Consider the following 15,490-nt stretch of genomic DNA (forward strand, 5'->3'; position numbering starts at 1 on the left):
GTCAGAGGCAGCGGGATCAGGAGGATTACACTTTAAGAACAAGGTGTCTCTGGCGTTTGTTCACAGTCACAATTCATCGAGACTTTGAGCCGAGGAGGAGACGTGACGGCTCGAGTGAAACATGAAAGAGACTCAGAGGCAGCAGGAGTACACTGAACAATCCTTTTCTTTATTCATTTTTTGTTATCATTTCAATATGTCTGTCAGGGTTTGTTTTTTTAAGTTTTTATTTTAAATTAAAATTTTGACACACTTATAAAAGACAGCATCTGCATAGAGTTGTCATCTTAAAGATCCATGAAGAGAGAGAGAGAGGGGGGAGGAGGAGAGAGAGAGAGCGAGAGAGAGAGAGAGAAGGGGTGGGGGGGATGGGGGAGGCAAATAGGTGAAGTAGGGGGGAGGGGGAATACTGGCACGTCACATGAACTAAACAGAACAGCCAACAGCAGTACGAGAGAGGGGGAGGAGGGGGGAGACAGGGCTGGAGGGGAGGGAGGGGGGTCGGGAGGGGGAGGGAGTTTTTTTTTAAGAGGGGGGGGGCAGAGAGGGGAGGGGAGGGGGGGGACAGATCGCTTTTACATTACGCTACGCACACATACACACACACAAAAAAAACGGGACACAAGTTGCATTTCCGGTCAAAGTTGCGTGTGGAGAGCGATGGCCCTGTCCTCTTCTCTTTTGTTTTTTAAACGTTTGGACATTTTTTTCTGACCTCACGTCTCCGTCTCTCGCCTGCCGTTTTCCCCAAAATGGCCTCCGTCTTTATCAGTCCATCGGCACAAAAAGAACTAAAGCATTTTAGGTTACTGACGCTCCAGAGGGTGCTGAGTTTGTGGCGTCTGAAATGAGTGATTTTGTTAATGGAGTTCCTGCAGCAGGTCCGAGCTCAGCGGCCGTTAGCTCCTGCATCATAAAGAAAGCCCTTGTTTCTCTGCATATTGCACGTTTGTTACGTTAGGCCTGTGTGAGGCGAGAGACCGGGCCCCACCCGGTGCTGACGCTTAGAGCTGACGCGTAGAGCCGACGCGGTCAGCCTTAAGTCTGATTCCTTTATCCACAAACTGCTCTGATATGTTGGAATCCAGTTCTAGTTTGACTTTAAGCCGTCCTTCACGCTTTGACGCCTTTGAGAAATTGAAGCTTAGACCGTCTCCAGGAACGGGTGAGGACTAAATACTGGAAACAGCAACGCAGGAGGAAGACAGTGATGGAACTGTGATGTGCGTGTGGAGGGCTGAGCGGACGCAGAAACACACCATGTGATTTTTAAACCAGTCTGGTGATTTCAGCCCAAACATGGAGCTGTGATCATGTTAGCATTAAATAGCGAAAACGGACGGGGATCTTGAGTCGTACATCGATCGCAGACAAAGACGAGGGCTGATGGACGTGCGCTTTATTTAAATGTTACATTTTTTTGCATCTTCGAGCTGCTTAAGCCAATCAAACAGTTAGCTGGTTAGCTAGCAGGTTGATATTAGCACAGACTAGCTGGACATTTGCTGTTAAGTATCTGACTACTGACTGGCAAGGCTTGTCTGTGTTTTGGGACTGGGATCAGGCTAAACTCTGGGGAAACAGGCAGGTAAAGAGACTACGTTTTAGGCTTGTTGTTTGGCTAGCTAGCGGTGGTTGAAAGAGTCGGACAGAGAGAGAGAGAGAGTTCGGAAACCCGCTAACAGGGCTTCTAAAGTGATCAGGGGGCGTGACCTGGAAAGCCCTGGAGGCGGGGTTAATTTTCCTAATATGGAGGGAAGCACTTTCATCAGAGGAGCCAGTGGGCGGAGCCTCTGGAACGGGGGTGATGAACAGAGATGTGGTTGTGGCTGTGTTTACACCAAACTACCCGCCAACACACGACCTTTTCATTTCCTTTAAAATGAGTTTGTATTTCAGACCGAACTGAAGCGAGCAGAGATCAAAGGAACAGCAGTGCGTCTCTGCACTGTCTGCATTCTCTTCTCACACGTGTGAAACCCTGATTTCAGCGGACTGGTGTAAACACAGCGTCTGAACTGAGCATGGCGGACGAGGACGCTGGAAGCTATGTTTCTCTTCCTCTCTGTCGTTCTCTCCCCCACAAAGAGAGTACAAGGACGGTCGTGGTGGGTGGAGGTGAGGACGGGTGATGTTTGGAGGGGAAGCGAAAGAGGCAAAAAAGGACAGAGATCGAACTACGTGTCAACTTTGACGGGAATAGATATCTCAGTAGATTTATACATAGACATGCAAGTCATTTTTTCTCTCTTTGAAGTTATTTACAATAATTACATAACACAAAGAATCCAGTTTCAGTTTGACAAAATTGCGAGCATTCAATATTCAATATTACTACTATTATTTATGATAACATAACTCCTTTGTACTTCTTTAAATCATTGCTATTATAGAATCAGAACCTCCCTTCTCATGTTTTATGTTAGATCACTTTGTGTGAAGCCGTTCGCTCTCCTTCTGGGTTTTTGCAAATGTTTTACTGCATTTTTATTTGTCAGTTATGGTAGTAATAATAATAATAATAATAACAATAATCATGATAATAACAACGTTATTTAAGTGTCTTTTCTACTTGCTATGGCAGAGACCATGTGGGCGTGGTCTTTATTCATGGCCCCTCCCCCTGACTCCTCCCACCCGTCCCACTAGGGAAAAAAACACTGATTCAAACTGAAATACTGTCTCGTAAGATGAGGAGAGCAGAGAGACTTATGGGTGAAGTTTCACATAAAAAAACAGAAACATGGATTGATATCGAGTCGTAGCTGCCGCCGACAGCAGGCGGAGCCACGATGAACAAACGTTTCCTTTAGCATCGTCAGGAGCAGGGCACGGAACAGGTTTTGGTTTTTGAAAATTGTTTCAGGAAGACAAAAATCATCGTAGAGAAGAGTTTAACTGTCCGACATCAAAGGAACAAGAAAGCACAACAAGCTTGAATCCTCAGTCTCTGAACTCGGTGTCTGCTGAAACAAACGTGGAAGACAGACACTCGTCTGCAGGCGTCGTGCCGCCGGTTCACACTGAGAGATGAGCTGCTTCTTGTGCCCACGTGTTCTGTGTGTTCGATCATCTCAAACTACAGAGACTACCAGTCATTTTTCAAACGTGTGTGAAACAATACGTTACTTCAGCACACAGGCTAATGGCTAATGGTTAGCGGTAATTCAATCTTTGGAGTGTTGATGTTGCACCCAAACTCCCTCTGGATGATTTTTTCCTGCTTTCTGCGCCCTGCACTGACAAAACTGTACACAGCCAACAGAAGCAGACATGGCTACAGAGCCACATACATACAGTTATAGAAATGCAGTGTGTTGGTGTAGATTTATATATTTATATTCTTCCCTATGTAACTTCAGTTGACAAGGCCGCAGTCCCTTCTCACACGAAGGACAATGCTCACTGTAGGTTTATTGGAGCTAGCTAGCTAGCTAGCTATCACAGCACTGGATGTAGAGGACGTTTTTCAGTCGACACAGTTCAAGTCGACTTTTCTGTCCTTCACCTGAACAACAGGACTTTGTAAGAACATTTAAATAAACAACTTTCTTTGATTATTTTTCTCTAACTGCTTCTGGCAAATGCTAATGCTGCTTCCATGGACATATATCTCACATCGCTAACATTATCTAACTAGCATTTGCTTGCTAATAACAACCGCTGAGGTTCGGAGAAATAAATGAGTATTAGTGTTAATGTTAGCATCACTTTAGCCTCCTTACGTTGTTGTCAATCGTGTGGACGTGCCTACAGGGAGGAGTGCAGGTGAGGTAAAGTGTCAAGCGACAGAAAATAAGTCCATAGCGACCAAATGAAAAAATGAGAACAATTACAAAGAAGCATTGTTAGCTAGCACTGCTTCATTGTAATTAACCTGTTAATTTTCAAGGAACATGCAGTCCATCGCACAGCTCAACACGAACAACTGAGGAGAGAAAAGGCTTCAGTCAGCCGTGAAACAGGATGCTTATCTAGCTAGCTAATCCTTTAAACCTGCAGGGCAGCATTGATCCTGACGTGTGAACACAGAGACCAATAAACGAGCTGTACAGAAAATGACACCAAAAGAACAAGAATAACAGCAATTAATAAATAGAATAAGAAAGCACCACCGTTGTCTCCGTTTATGCCTCAAGTGGAGGAGAAGCGTATGTATGCTAACTGTTTTCACAGATGATTATGCGTCATATTAGTGCACTAAATCAGACCACAAGCTAACATCTACAGGTGAGAAAGAAAGGAAAGGGGGTGTGGAGGCAGACATCGTTGTGGCGTGAGATAACTCTTGGGTAGCTTGGTTGGGTTGATTGGCGTACAGACCAACATACAGTAAGGGCTGGTGGTGGGCAGGGGGGCGGGGCTTTTGTTTTTAGAGATATGGTAGCTTTTGATGTTTTTTAATACGTGTTTTTCTCCATTTGTGACGAACATCTCAGTGTAAACTTGACTCGCGTTGTGCTCTTTGATATTAGCGGCGAACATTTCGAGAACACATGAGGGGAGGGCAGAAAACGCTTTGGTTTGAATTTAATAAATAGAATAACAGTGATCATGGCGTCCGTAAAGATTTCTGATGTCTTCCCATTTGTCATAATTTTAAAGAAACAAATTCATCAAACGGCTGTGAAACCCGTGAACCTGCCATCGGATGCTTCGCACATCAAAACAAACTCGTGCTGCTCCGACACAAACACACACACAATCACGCATTTATGCACCAATCTTGTTTGACTGAACAGGAAGGGAGGCATGCTGCACACACACAAGGCCGGGTGGAGGGGCGGCGGGAGGTTAGCCCAGAGGTTTTCAGACTTAGAATAAATAATGAACATTTGCAGGGACAATTCCTCTCCAAAAGCATGACACAAATGCAACCGTGGAGGCCAACAAGCAGAGATCAGCTGGTCACAGAGGAGTGAAACCTAGCGGGAGGTTTGGAGGTCCGTGTCAGGGACTGTGGGGAAGCAGAATGGCTCAAGTGGACGGCAGGGTTTTGGAAAGTTTGTCTTTTACAGGTTTAAATATCAACTCGTTCCTTAACCAAAACATCTAAAAAATTCCAGCTCCAACAACGACAGAAACAAAGCTAACGTGTTTAGCTTCAATAAAAAGATCCAGATTTAAGCAGTCAGGTAACGTGCTAACCAAAGACAGGTCCGATGAGCAGTAAAGTGCACGACATGGAGGCCAGGAAAGGGGTGGGGTACAAAAAACACCATCATGCAAACCTCACAACGCTTTTGCATGCCTTTTTTAATATTATTATCATTATTACACACAACAGGATGGGCGGGGTCTGCTCCCAATCCTCAATGTCGTCTTTTACTACAACCAAACAACTACAACACAAACAGGAAGTGGGAAGACAGAAGGACAGGGGGACTGAACACTCGGACAAACAACCACGAAGCCTTTCTAGTTCTGTGATGTTTGTCCTGTTTTCTTTGCGTAAAGGGGGTCAGCAGGGTCTGATGGAGGCTACCAGACAGGAACAGGAAGTGGACAGAAAAAACACACATACGCCAAAGAAACATCACTGTCAACAAGCTGGCTGGTGCTACGACGGCATCCTTGCATCGCAGATTTATATCCACCGCAACGACTAACCACTATTAGACGACTACTGCGACGACCGTGACGTCAACTTGACAACCATCGACCATCAAGAACATATAACTTAAATATTGTGTGGCTGACTTCACGACGTTACTGGCAGGTGATGAATGAAACACGTGGTGTTAAAATGTATGGAATCAGTTTAGTTTCCCGGATTTGTTTAATGCGTGTCTGAAACTTTCAAAATGTAGAGCTCAAAGAGAGTCCAAAGACACCTGGGAAATGTAGTTAAAACAAGCACACTTGGGTTTGAATCACAGGGGGGAACGTTTGATATTTTATCCATTGGTGGACAGACGCAGTGTGTACCACCGATTAAAAAAACACTTAGAAACCACTCATAGCCATGAATGTCGACAACACAACAGCAGAGAAAAGTGCTAAATCCTTCTAAATCTACTGACAGTCACTGTGAACAAACATCTATTGGACTTTGCTGCTTGGAGGGGTTGGGGGTGTTTGCTAAGCTTTGGTGAACACAGAAGTTTTGGTTTTGGGAAGTCAAAGAATAAAATGAAAGCTCCCGACTCCGCGCTCGTCTTCCAACCTGAAGCTAAAAGTATTCTCATCCTTTATTTCATCTAGCGACTACACAGCATCACAGACATCTACAACTAACAGCGCTAACTACCATGACTGCCAACAAAACACATATTCAACAGAGCAAAGTCACCACGCCCTGGCAGCTAGCATCATTAGCATGTAACAAAGCAGCTAACGTGATCTTGTGTTGGACAAAGATTGTTAGTCAGGCTGTGGCTTTGATTGTTTGCTAACTATACTTGTCACACATCACGTTAGCTTCTTGTCAGAGGTTAGCTGTCAGAGGGACAGAGCTGCTAAGTGACTCTTATTAGAAAACCAGATATTCAGCGGGCAGACTGTAGAACATGGTGAGCTAGCTATCTAACACTTGTTTCAAAGGAAACCTAACTATAACAAACTGACCTTATTGCTTTGACAGTAGGAGTAGTGCAGTCGGATTTTGCGGAGTTGAAGGTAGTCTTTGTGGTTGTTGTTACCCTGACAGTGTCGGTGCAGGATTGTTCCTGTAGGCCTCAACAGAAGCATCGTGCCTCCATATCACAGAGCCTGAAACCACCGATCGAAAGCCAGAGTCACAACACCATGTAGTCATTTCCAACACCCTGTGTGTCCAGTTTGAGGCAACACACTGTGTGACTTCTCCGCACAGACTTACAGCAGTGAAACAACAAATACAACACACATATGTTGCCCCAATCTGGAGCAGTGCTGAGGTTAGCGCATTAATCAAACGTGATAACGAACATTTACCTCTAACTCCGTTTGGCTCATTTCAAATTAGTATGTTATATTATGTAACAAAGTAGTTATATCGCCAACTGCTAACGCTAGCGCTAATGCAATCTGATCTGTCATTACACATCTCTGTTTGTTTGAAGTTAATTGTATTGGCTAAATCATCGTCCTACTAGCTGCTAGCATCTGCAGATGGCAAAGAAAGCTAACGAAACAAACTCCACCTACATTTTGAGATGCAGTGAGTGTTCTGGAAAAAGCTAGCGTGTGAAACACGGGTAAAAAAAGAGCAAATGCTTGTGATCAATCTCCAACAAGCAGCTTCTACATGATCTACACACAAGCTAAGCTAGCTCTAGCATGCTAGGCGATCCAGTCTAACACTAGCACTGGCAAGATGTGTGACACGGGAAAGTAAAGCGTGTGTTTGTTCAGGAGGAGTATTCAGTGAGTGAAACGTTACATGTATGACGTGTTCATGCGTGTTCTACGTTGTGAACGTATGTGAATGTGTGTGTGTCACATGTTCCACCTTCCACAGAGACAATCCAGCAACAGGAAATGTCTCTCCTGTTCAGCTGTGCAACTGAGGCATTTAAATATGTCGAGTCAAATACCACAAACACACAGTCAGTCAGGAGACGGAGGGATGCAGGGAGGAAACAGGCAAATGCATCAAACCAGACGAAACAGTAACCGCTAAATGATGTCAGGCCGATACGTCACGGGACACGTCACGCACGCACTAAAACAGCAGCACCACGGAACAACGAAGCAACAAATGTTCCCCATAAAAAACAGAAAAGCAACAATATCACCACAACACTCAGGTAACCAGGGCACGCCAGCATCTTCAGAGTTTCTGCATCTTCTGTCCCGATTGTTTGATGTCTAGCTTGTTTGTTCATTTTAAAACGTTACATTTAAATGTTTAGTATTCTTTACTTTTTAATGTGTTCTCTTCATTTTTAAGAATCTACCGGAAGAACAGTTGTGACAGCTCGGAGATGACTATCGGCCTCGACTGCGATAGATTTCTACGTGTTGTAATGTGAACCCCTGATCCTCATTGGCTATCTTAGGTGTGGGAGGCGGGACAAGTCGTCTTCCTCTTATCTAAACTGCATAGATTGACTGCCCGTCTCCTCCCACCCTCTTGTAAACCCTCCTCTTCCTCCCCCCCCTTCCTTCCCACCGTTCACCTGTCAAAGGTCACGTTTTGGGCCGGTGGCCATTTTAAATCACCAGGAAACCAGAGGCCCTCCATCCCCCTGCTCTTTGGTTGGATAGGTGTGACAAGAAGGGGAAACCTGCCACGTTGCAATGACACGCCCCCTCACCACATGGTGTTTTCACAACCAATCAGCTGGCTGTGAGAAACAGTTCAGTGGGCGGGTGTCACGCTCTGTCCTTGTGTTTTTAATGACGTGTGGCAGGTCGGGCTATGCCGGTCTAAACTCATCTAACAGGCTGACTGAGGTGATTGACAGGAGTAAGCAACCAATGAGAGGTCTTCTAAACAGGGCGGCGAGGTTGGTCCCTCCCTCCCAGAAACACAGGGACAAAGTTGGTTCTACAAAAGCTGGAGGGTGCTCGTCCAGCAGGACGGTATTCCAGAACATTCCGGAATTACTGATAACATTCAGGAATACTCCAGCATTACTGACAGCATCCCGGAAACCTCACTCTGCTCTGTCAGTGATCCGGAACCTTCTCTTCCTCACTGCAGCGCAGAGTTGAACGTCTGAGCTCATTTATTAGCAACGTGCTCAGTTTAAACTGTGACATTAAAGTGAGAAAGCATCAAAGTAAGAAAGTGTCAGCTCTGGAATGCTCGTCCCACTGAACTCCCACCTGGCAGCAGTCACCATCACTGTCCTCGGAGACTCCCGAAAAATGAAAAAAACGGTTAAAAAATAAGAAAAAAAGCAAAACAAAGAAGAAAATGTCATATTATAGGTCATATTTTTTACAGGTAGCTAACCCATGTGTTGCTTCATATGTTCAATACATTTACATGTACATCTGTAATAAATAGTAGGTTTATTTGTACCCTCTTCTGTATATGTTATGTATTTAAGTCAGCTATAATGTGATGGCGATTTTATAGTGTTTTTTTTGTCTTTGTTTTTTGAACCCCACCCAACCCTGCGGTGTGTCCTCCTATCTGTGATTGGATTGTTATCTCTCCTAGCTGATTGGTTATCTGTCTTGCATTTGTGTTTCAAGTTTTTGTGTTGTTGTTGTCGATGGTGTTTCTTGTCTCTGCTGGCGGTCGGACGGTCGGTCGGTGTCGGTCGTCACAGCGGCAGGAGGCGGAGCGTCTTAGAAGCCCAGCGTGCCGCCGATGGTCGACGCCAGGACCACGCCCAGGATGACGCAGCAGATGATGATCATGATCTTCTTCTGCAGGGCGACAAGAGAGACGGGAGGGTGGGTGAGGAAGGAACCAGGAGGGAATCATTCAGTGAAGGTATGTGCTGTGTTTCACTGTGTGGTGGGTTTTTGAGCTTTTGAATCTCCTGGAAGGAAACGCTCTCTGAAAGGACAGATGGGGAACACGTTACCTTGCGGGCCTGGCTCTGGTATTTGACGGCCTTCTTGGTGTCGGATACAGCTCGCTCCACGTAGTCGACGGAGTGTTCCACGTTGTACTCAATTCTGTCAATCATCTCTCCCTAAAGAAAGGCCACCCATCCCAAAGTTTAACACCTGAGGCCTGAACAACCTTAAATGAGGACACACTTTACTGTTAGCACGTCACAAACCTGGCTCTCGACCAGCATGGCCATGTCGACGAACATGTCGTGCAGCTCGCGGATGCTGTTTTCCAGCTTGATGATCTCGGTGTGTCGGGTCTCGATCTCGTTCAGGGCCTGCTTGGTCATTTGAGAGTCCATTTTGATCTGCAGAGGGGGCGGGTTCCATCACAGACATTATTTACTGACAGTTTAAATGAAAAGAACAAACAGACATTAATAATTAAACAACCCAAACCAGGAAATCAAATCACATTTCCATTTTGTCTTACTTTAAGGAAATGTCAAACCAGTCAGTTAAGTCTTCAAATGTCTTCTGATTGGTGCAGAGGATAGAGGATGATGCTTCTGTAGTCGCCACTTTGTTGCACTCAGACTCAGCCGTGAGTCACTGCTTACTACTTACACGACCACTGCTCTTTAAACACCAGAAACCCCACATACTTTATTATTAAAGATCATTTATATGGTGTATATATTTTGTAGAGCTCTACATTACAGAAGCAGAGCGCTCTTATTATCGTGTAGTGACCATAGACTGTATATAGGAAGTGGTGGTTCAGTAGTTTATAGGCTACTGTTTTAAAGCCTCAAGTTCGTCATTTTGGGTGTCGCCATCTTGGTTTTTAGTAGCCAGCAGTTACCATATTTGGCCCAGAAGGTGGAGCTGGAGTGCTTCGTCAGCAGTTAATGCTAGCCTTAGCTTGGTTAGCTAGATGAACGGTAACTGTGATTTTAGCTGGGCTAGATCTTCAGGCTACTTCCTGTTCTTAAATACAGTCTATATGTTCAGATGAGCTTTGATTGGAGGGGATGGAATCTTTACGTCAGTGTTATAATTCATACAGTGAAAAAAGGGTTCATGACCTTTGAACTCCAGTTTCCTGTTTTTGGCTGATCACATGTCACTGAATGTCTGAGTGACTTACCTGCGTCCAGAGTAACTGAACACCAGCTGTAAACCTTGTTTCTGCTGACCTCTACTGGTTGAGGTCACAGTGTACTGGTTGGTACAGTGTGACATCACAGGTGGGTGTGGCTTAAACCAGAGGAGCTCAGTGAAATGTTTGATTTTCAGGCTGCTGTTGAGTTAAACACCAGGTCACCTGACCCAGAAGTCAGGTGACTTGAGCTGTGGCCCGCGGCATTGTACCTGCCTGTGTTTGAGTTTTAATTTGAAGGGGCTAATCATTATATGAGGTGACTCCGCCAAAATAAGAGCCTTCCTGTGCAGTGGCTAGCATCTCACACTTCCTCCCATCATCCTCTCTGCTGTGATATGACAAAGGCCGTGTTCACTTGATGTCTCAGCGCACCTCATGGCCATTCTGCATCGCCGACAGTTTAATGAGTGTCGGTATGCAGAATGGCTCAGGTTAAAGTGACCCGGCTCAGCCCGGCTCAGGTGCAGTGCTTACATCATCGGTGAAGATGGCCAGCTTGCCACTCTCCAACATATCCTCTAGTTCCTCGTTGGTGGTGGTTCTCCCAGCTGCAGACAGAACACAGAGACAGAGTGCGCGTTAGAGCCAGGAACACCTGAGGATCACCTCAGTCACATGGTCCGTCATGAGTCACATGGTCCGTCATGAGTCACATGGTCCGTCATGAGTCACATGGTCCACATGGTCCGACATGAGTCACATGGTCCGACATGAGTCACATGGTCCGTCATGAGTCACATGGTCCACATGGTCCGATATGAGTCACATGGTCCACATGGTCCGTCATGAGTCACATGGTCCGTCATGAGTCACATGGTCCATCATGAGTCACATGGTCCACATGGTCCGTCATGAGTCACATGGTCCGTCATGAGTCACATGGTCCACATGGTCCGTCATGAGTCACATGGTCCGTCATGAGTCACATGGTCCGTCATGAGTCACATGGTCCACATGGTCCATCATGAGTCACATGGTCCGACATGAGTCACATGGTCCGTCATGAGTCACATGGTCCGTCATGAGTCACATGGTCCGTCATGAGTCACATGGTCCACATGGTCCGACATGAGTCACATGGTCCGTCATGAGTCACATGGTCCACATGGTCCATCATGAGTCACATGGTCCGTCATGAGTCACATGGTCCACATGGTCCGTCATGAGTCACATGGTCCGTCATGAGTCACATGGTCCGTCATGAGTCACATGGTCCACATGGTCCGTCATGAGTCACATGATCCGTCATGAGTCACATGGTCCACATGGTCCATCATGAGTCACATGGTCCGTCATGAGTCACATGGTCCACATGGTCCGTCATGAGTCACATGGTCCACATGGTCCGTCATGAGTCACATGGTCCGTCATGAGTCACATGGTCCATCATGAGTCACATGGTCCGACATGAGTCACATGGTCCGTCATGAGTCACATGGTCCGTCATGAGTCACATGGTCCACATGGTCCGACATGAGTCACATGGTCCATCATGAGTCACATGGTCCACATGGTCCGACATGAGTCACATGGTCCGACATGAGTCACATGGTCCGACATGAGTCACATGGTCCGTCATGAGTCACATGGTCCACATGGTCCATCATGAATCACGTGGTCCGTCATGAGTCACATGGTCCACATGGTCCGACATGAGTCACATGGTCCGTCATGAGTCACATGGTCCACATGGTCCATCATGAGTCACATGGTCCATCATGAGTCACATGGTCCGTCATGAGTCACATGGTCCATCATGAGTCACATGGTCCGTCATGAGTCACATGGTCCACATGAGTCACATGGTCCGTCATGAGTCACATGGTCCGTCATGAGTGACATGGTCCGTCATGAGTCACATGGTCCATCATGAGTCACATGGTCCGTCATGAGTCACATGGTCCACATGGTCCGTCATGAGTGACATGGTCCGTCATGAGTCACATGGTCCACATGGTCCATCATGAGTGACATGGTCCGTCATGAGTGACATGGTCCGTCATGAGTCACATGGTCCGTCATGAGTCACATGGTCCGACATGAGTCACATGGTACACATGTTGCTGTACATCATTGCTTTTAACTGTGTCTTTGTGTAAACAGTGGTGCAGGCATGATGCATTCTTCTGTGGGCTAACCGAACGTTAGCATCGCTGTTAAGCGTCCCTAAAAGTAAAAAGCTGTTTACAGGCTTTTCACAAACAGCGTATCCTCTTACAACAGTTAGCTTACGAGATCGTTTTTCACGATGTTTCAGGGTTGTCCTACAGATGTCCAACGAGTTATCGTTCCTGAGTCATCAGATACAAACGCTTTAAAGGCCGCCTTTGCTTCTCCACCAGTTAGCATCTTTAGCTCCTGATTTAATATACCCTTTATGTTCTCTGCTTCAAGGTACCGTTCAGCATCTGTTAGAAGAACCCTCAGGTAGCCATTGTGTCTGTTTCAAGGTATCCTTTAGAGTCTGTGTAAATGTGTCCTACAGCGTCTGTTTCAAGGTAACCTATGGCTTCTATATTAAGGCACCCTTTAAGTCTGTTTTCAGGTGACCTCTAGCGTCTGTTTCAAAGTGCTTTTAGGGCAAATAGTTATAAGAAAGGGTCCTTCAGATTTAAACAAAATCTCTGTCACCATTTTCCCTTTTTGTGATATTAAATAAATTAAACTGAACAACAACGCAGAGAGGCACAAGTTTAAAACTGAAGTAGTGTGTGTGTGTGTGTGTGTGTGTGTGTGTGTGTGTGAAGGTCAAACTGCTGACAATAAAATATCTGCACCTCCTCTGCAGTCTGTTTGTTTATCTGTCTGAATCAGCTGTGTGTGCTGCTGTTTCTCCTGTTTCTGCGTGTGTTCTGCTTATTAGTCTTATTTAGACCTGTGTGTGTGTGTGTGTGTGTGTGTGTGTGTGTGTGTGTCTGTGTGTGTGTGTGTGTGTGTGTGTGTCTGTGTGTGTTTGTGTGTGTGTGTGTGCTCTAATGTGATGTTTATCTGCAGACCAAGTTGACCTTGTTGTTATCTGAGACACAGACGGCAGGTTCAAACGTCAGGAAGAAGGAGTGAAAATCTCTTCAGTAGTTTCAGATAGTTTACTGTGTGTTTTACATGTAGTAGGTTGTGTGTAGTATGTTGTGTGTAGTATATTGTGTGTAGTATGTTGTGTGTAGTACTCTGTGTACTCACTGATCTCCAGCTGTCTCTGGATGCGGTCCTTGCAGCGGTCACGATACTTGGACTGCGTGGTGTTGTACTCAGTCATCACCTCCACAAACTTACGTGACAGCGTCGAGTGCTACAGGACCAGAAGAGACAAAAAAGAGACAGAAGACAGAGAGAGGGGAAGAAAAGAGACAGAAGACAGAGAGAGGGGAAGAAAAGAGAGTAGACAGAGAGAGGGAAAGAAAAGAGACAGAAGACAGAGAGAGGGAAAGAAAAGAGAGAGGACAGAGAGAGGGGAAGAAAAGAGACAGAAGATGGAGAGAGGGAAAGAAAAGAGACAGAAGACGGAGAGAGGGAAAGAAAAGAGACAGAAGACGGAGAGAGGGAAAGAAAAGAGACAGAAGATAGAGGGGAAGAAAAGAGGGTTCAGATGTTGGTATTAAACAGCAGACAGTCCTTCACAGTTAAAATCATGAGCTGATTCACCACCAGAGAGAATAAACTCTGCTACCAGGAGTGTGTCTTTGTTCCCAGTTGTACCTGAATGCAGCATGAGCTGAATTGTAGTGTTAGCAGCGACATGACGACTTAAACGTTAAACTGGCTCTAATAACATGGATTTAACTCAGACTTGTTACTGATACCGAACTGTGACAGCTTCAATCAACAAAACTTTATCCGTACAGGTTAACAGACAAGATGGAGTAAAACATAAAGTAAATAAAGGACCCCCATAAAAGAAAAGATTAAGAAGTTTGAAGATGAAAGATTTCAAAGAATTTTCAAGTTTTATTTTGCTGCTTTTTTTTTTTTTTTTTTACTTCAGAAAGAAAAATATCCCACAGCTTTACCACCATCAGCAGGTTGGTTTAATCTTTAACAGTTTATTAATACAGTTAATGTGTGTGTGTGTGTGTGTGTGTGTGTGTGTGTGTGTGTGTGCGGAGGTTAATGTTCATGGTTGTGTAAGGTGTGATGCTACAGTTCTCCTCTCCTCCACCAGGAGGCAGCAGGGAGCAGCCTGCTGAGGAGAGGGGAGGCAGCAGCCAATCACAAAGCAGAATACTGCAGGGTGACATCAGACCGATCAGATGAGAGGAGAGTTTATATCTGCTCCTCTGTTTCAATGTGAAGGAAGGTTTCTTTACTGCAGGTAAATACGGCACTGTCAAATACACTACGCTGTATATACTACACTGTAAAGTATACTACGCTGTATATACTACACTGTATAAATACACTACACTGTATATACTACACTGTAAATTATACTACACTGTATAAATATACTACACTGTAAAGTATACTACACTGTAAAAATACTCCTGTATTAAGTATTAAGATGATTTAAATAGTTTATTTTCTTAGTACTAATAGATGTCCTACTTGCATTTTCTCAATGGAGATGTTTCCTGTATGTGATGTGTTTAAGGTTCTCGGGTCATTTGAGTTCTGTCTGCTATATCATAGATACTGTACAAATCAAATTAAGTTAACAAAATAAGACATTTAAACAAAAATACAGAAATGGCTGCTTTTTGTCTCACTACTGTTTGAAATATATGTTAAATAAATTAAGTTCAGTACTGCTTTATTTTATATATGTATGTCATATTTATTTGTACTTCCTTCCCTTCGTCCCTTCACAATAACACATTTTGACAAAATATAAATCTTCCCATTAAAAAGAAAATCGAGTGGTAGTGAATGTTTCAAAATAAAAGCATGCCC

The 15,490-nt window shown here is 44.9% G+C and overlaps 1 protein-coding gene across 1 annotated transcript in view; it reads right to left on the reverse strand.

The window, feature by feature from the left end:
* Positions 1-148: 148 nt before the first annotated feature.
* The window catches only part of stx1b (syntaxin 1B), a 65,955-nt gene continuing 50,613 nt past the window's right edge, over positions 149-15,490 (reverse strand). The window contains exons 6-10 of the mRNA XM_069675952.1: positions 13,784-13,892; positions 11,078-11,151; positions 9,669-9,806; positions 9,468-9,578; positions 149-9,306 (exon numbers count right to left, since the gene is read on the reverse strand). Coding sequence (XP_069532053.1) covers positions 9,226-9,306; positions 9,468-9,578; positions 9,669-9,806; positions 11,078-11,151; positions 13,784-13,892 — 513 coding nt within the window. The 3' untranslated portion in view covers positions 149-9,225. The remainder of the gene's footprint in view (positions 9,307-9,467; positions 9,579-9,668; positions 9,807-11,077; positions 11,152-13,783; positions 13,893-15,490) is intronic.

This window comes from Semicossyphus pulcher, unplaced genomic scaffold, assembly GCF_022749685.1.
Source record: "Semicossyphus pulcher isolate SPU_LCO1_2020_fin unplaced genomic scaffold, fSemPul1.0.p SCAF_25, whole genome shotgun sequence".
NCBI classification, from domain to species: domain Eukaryota; kingdom Metazoa; phylum Chordata; class Actinopteri; order Labriformes; family Labridae; genus Semicossyphus; species Semicossyphus pulcher.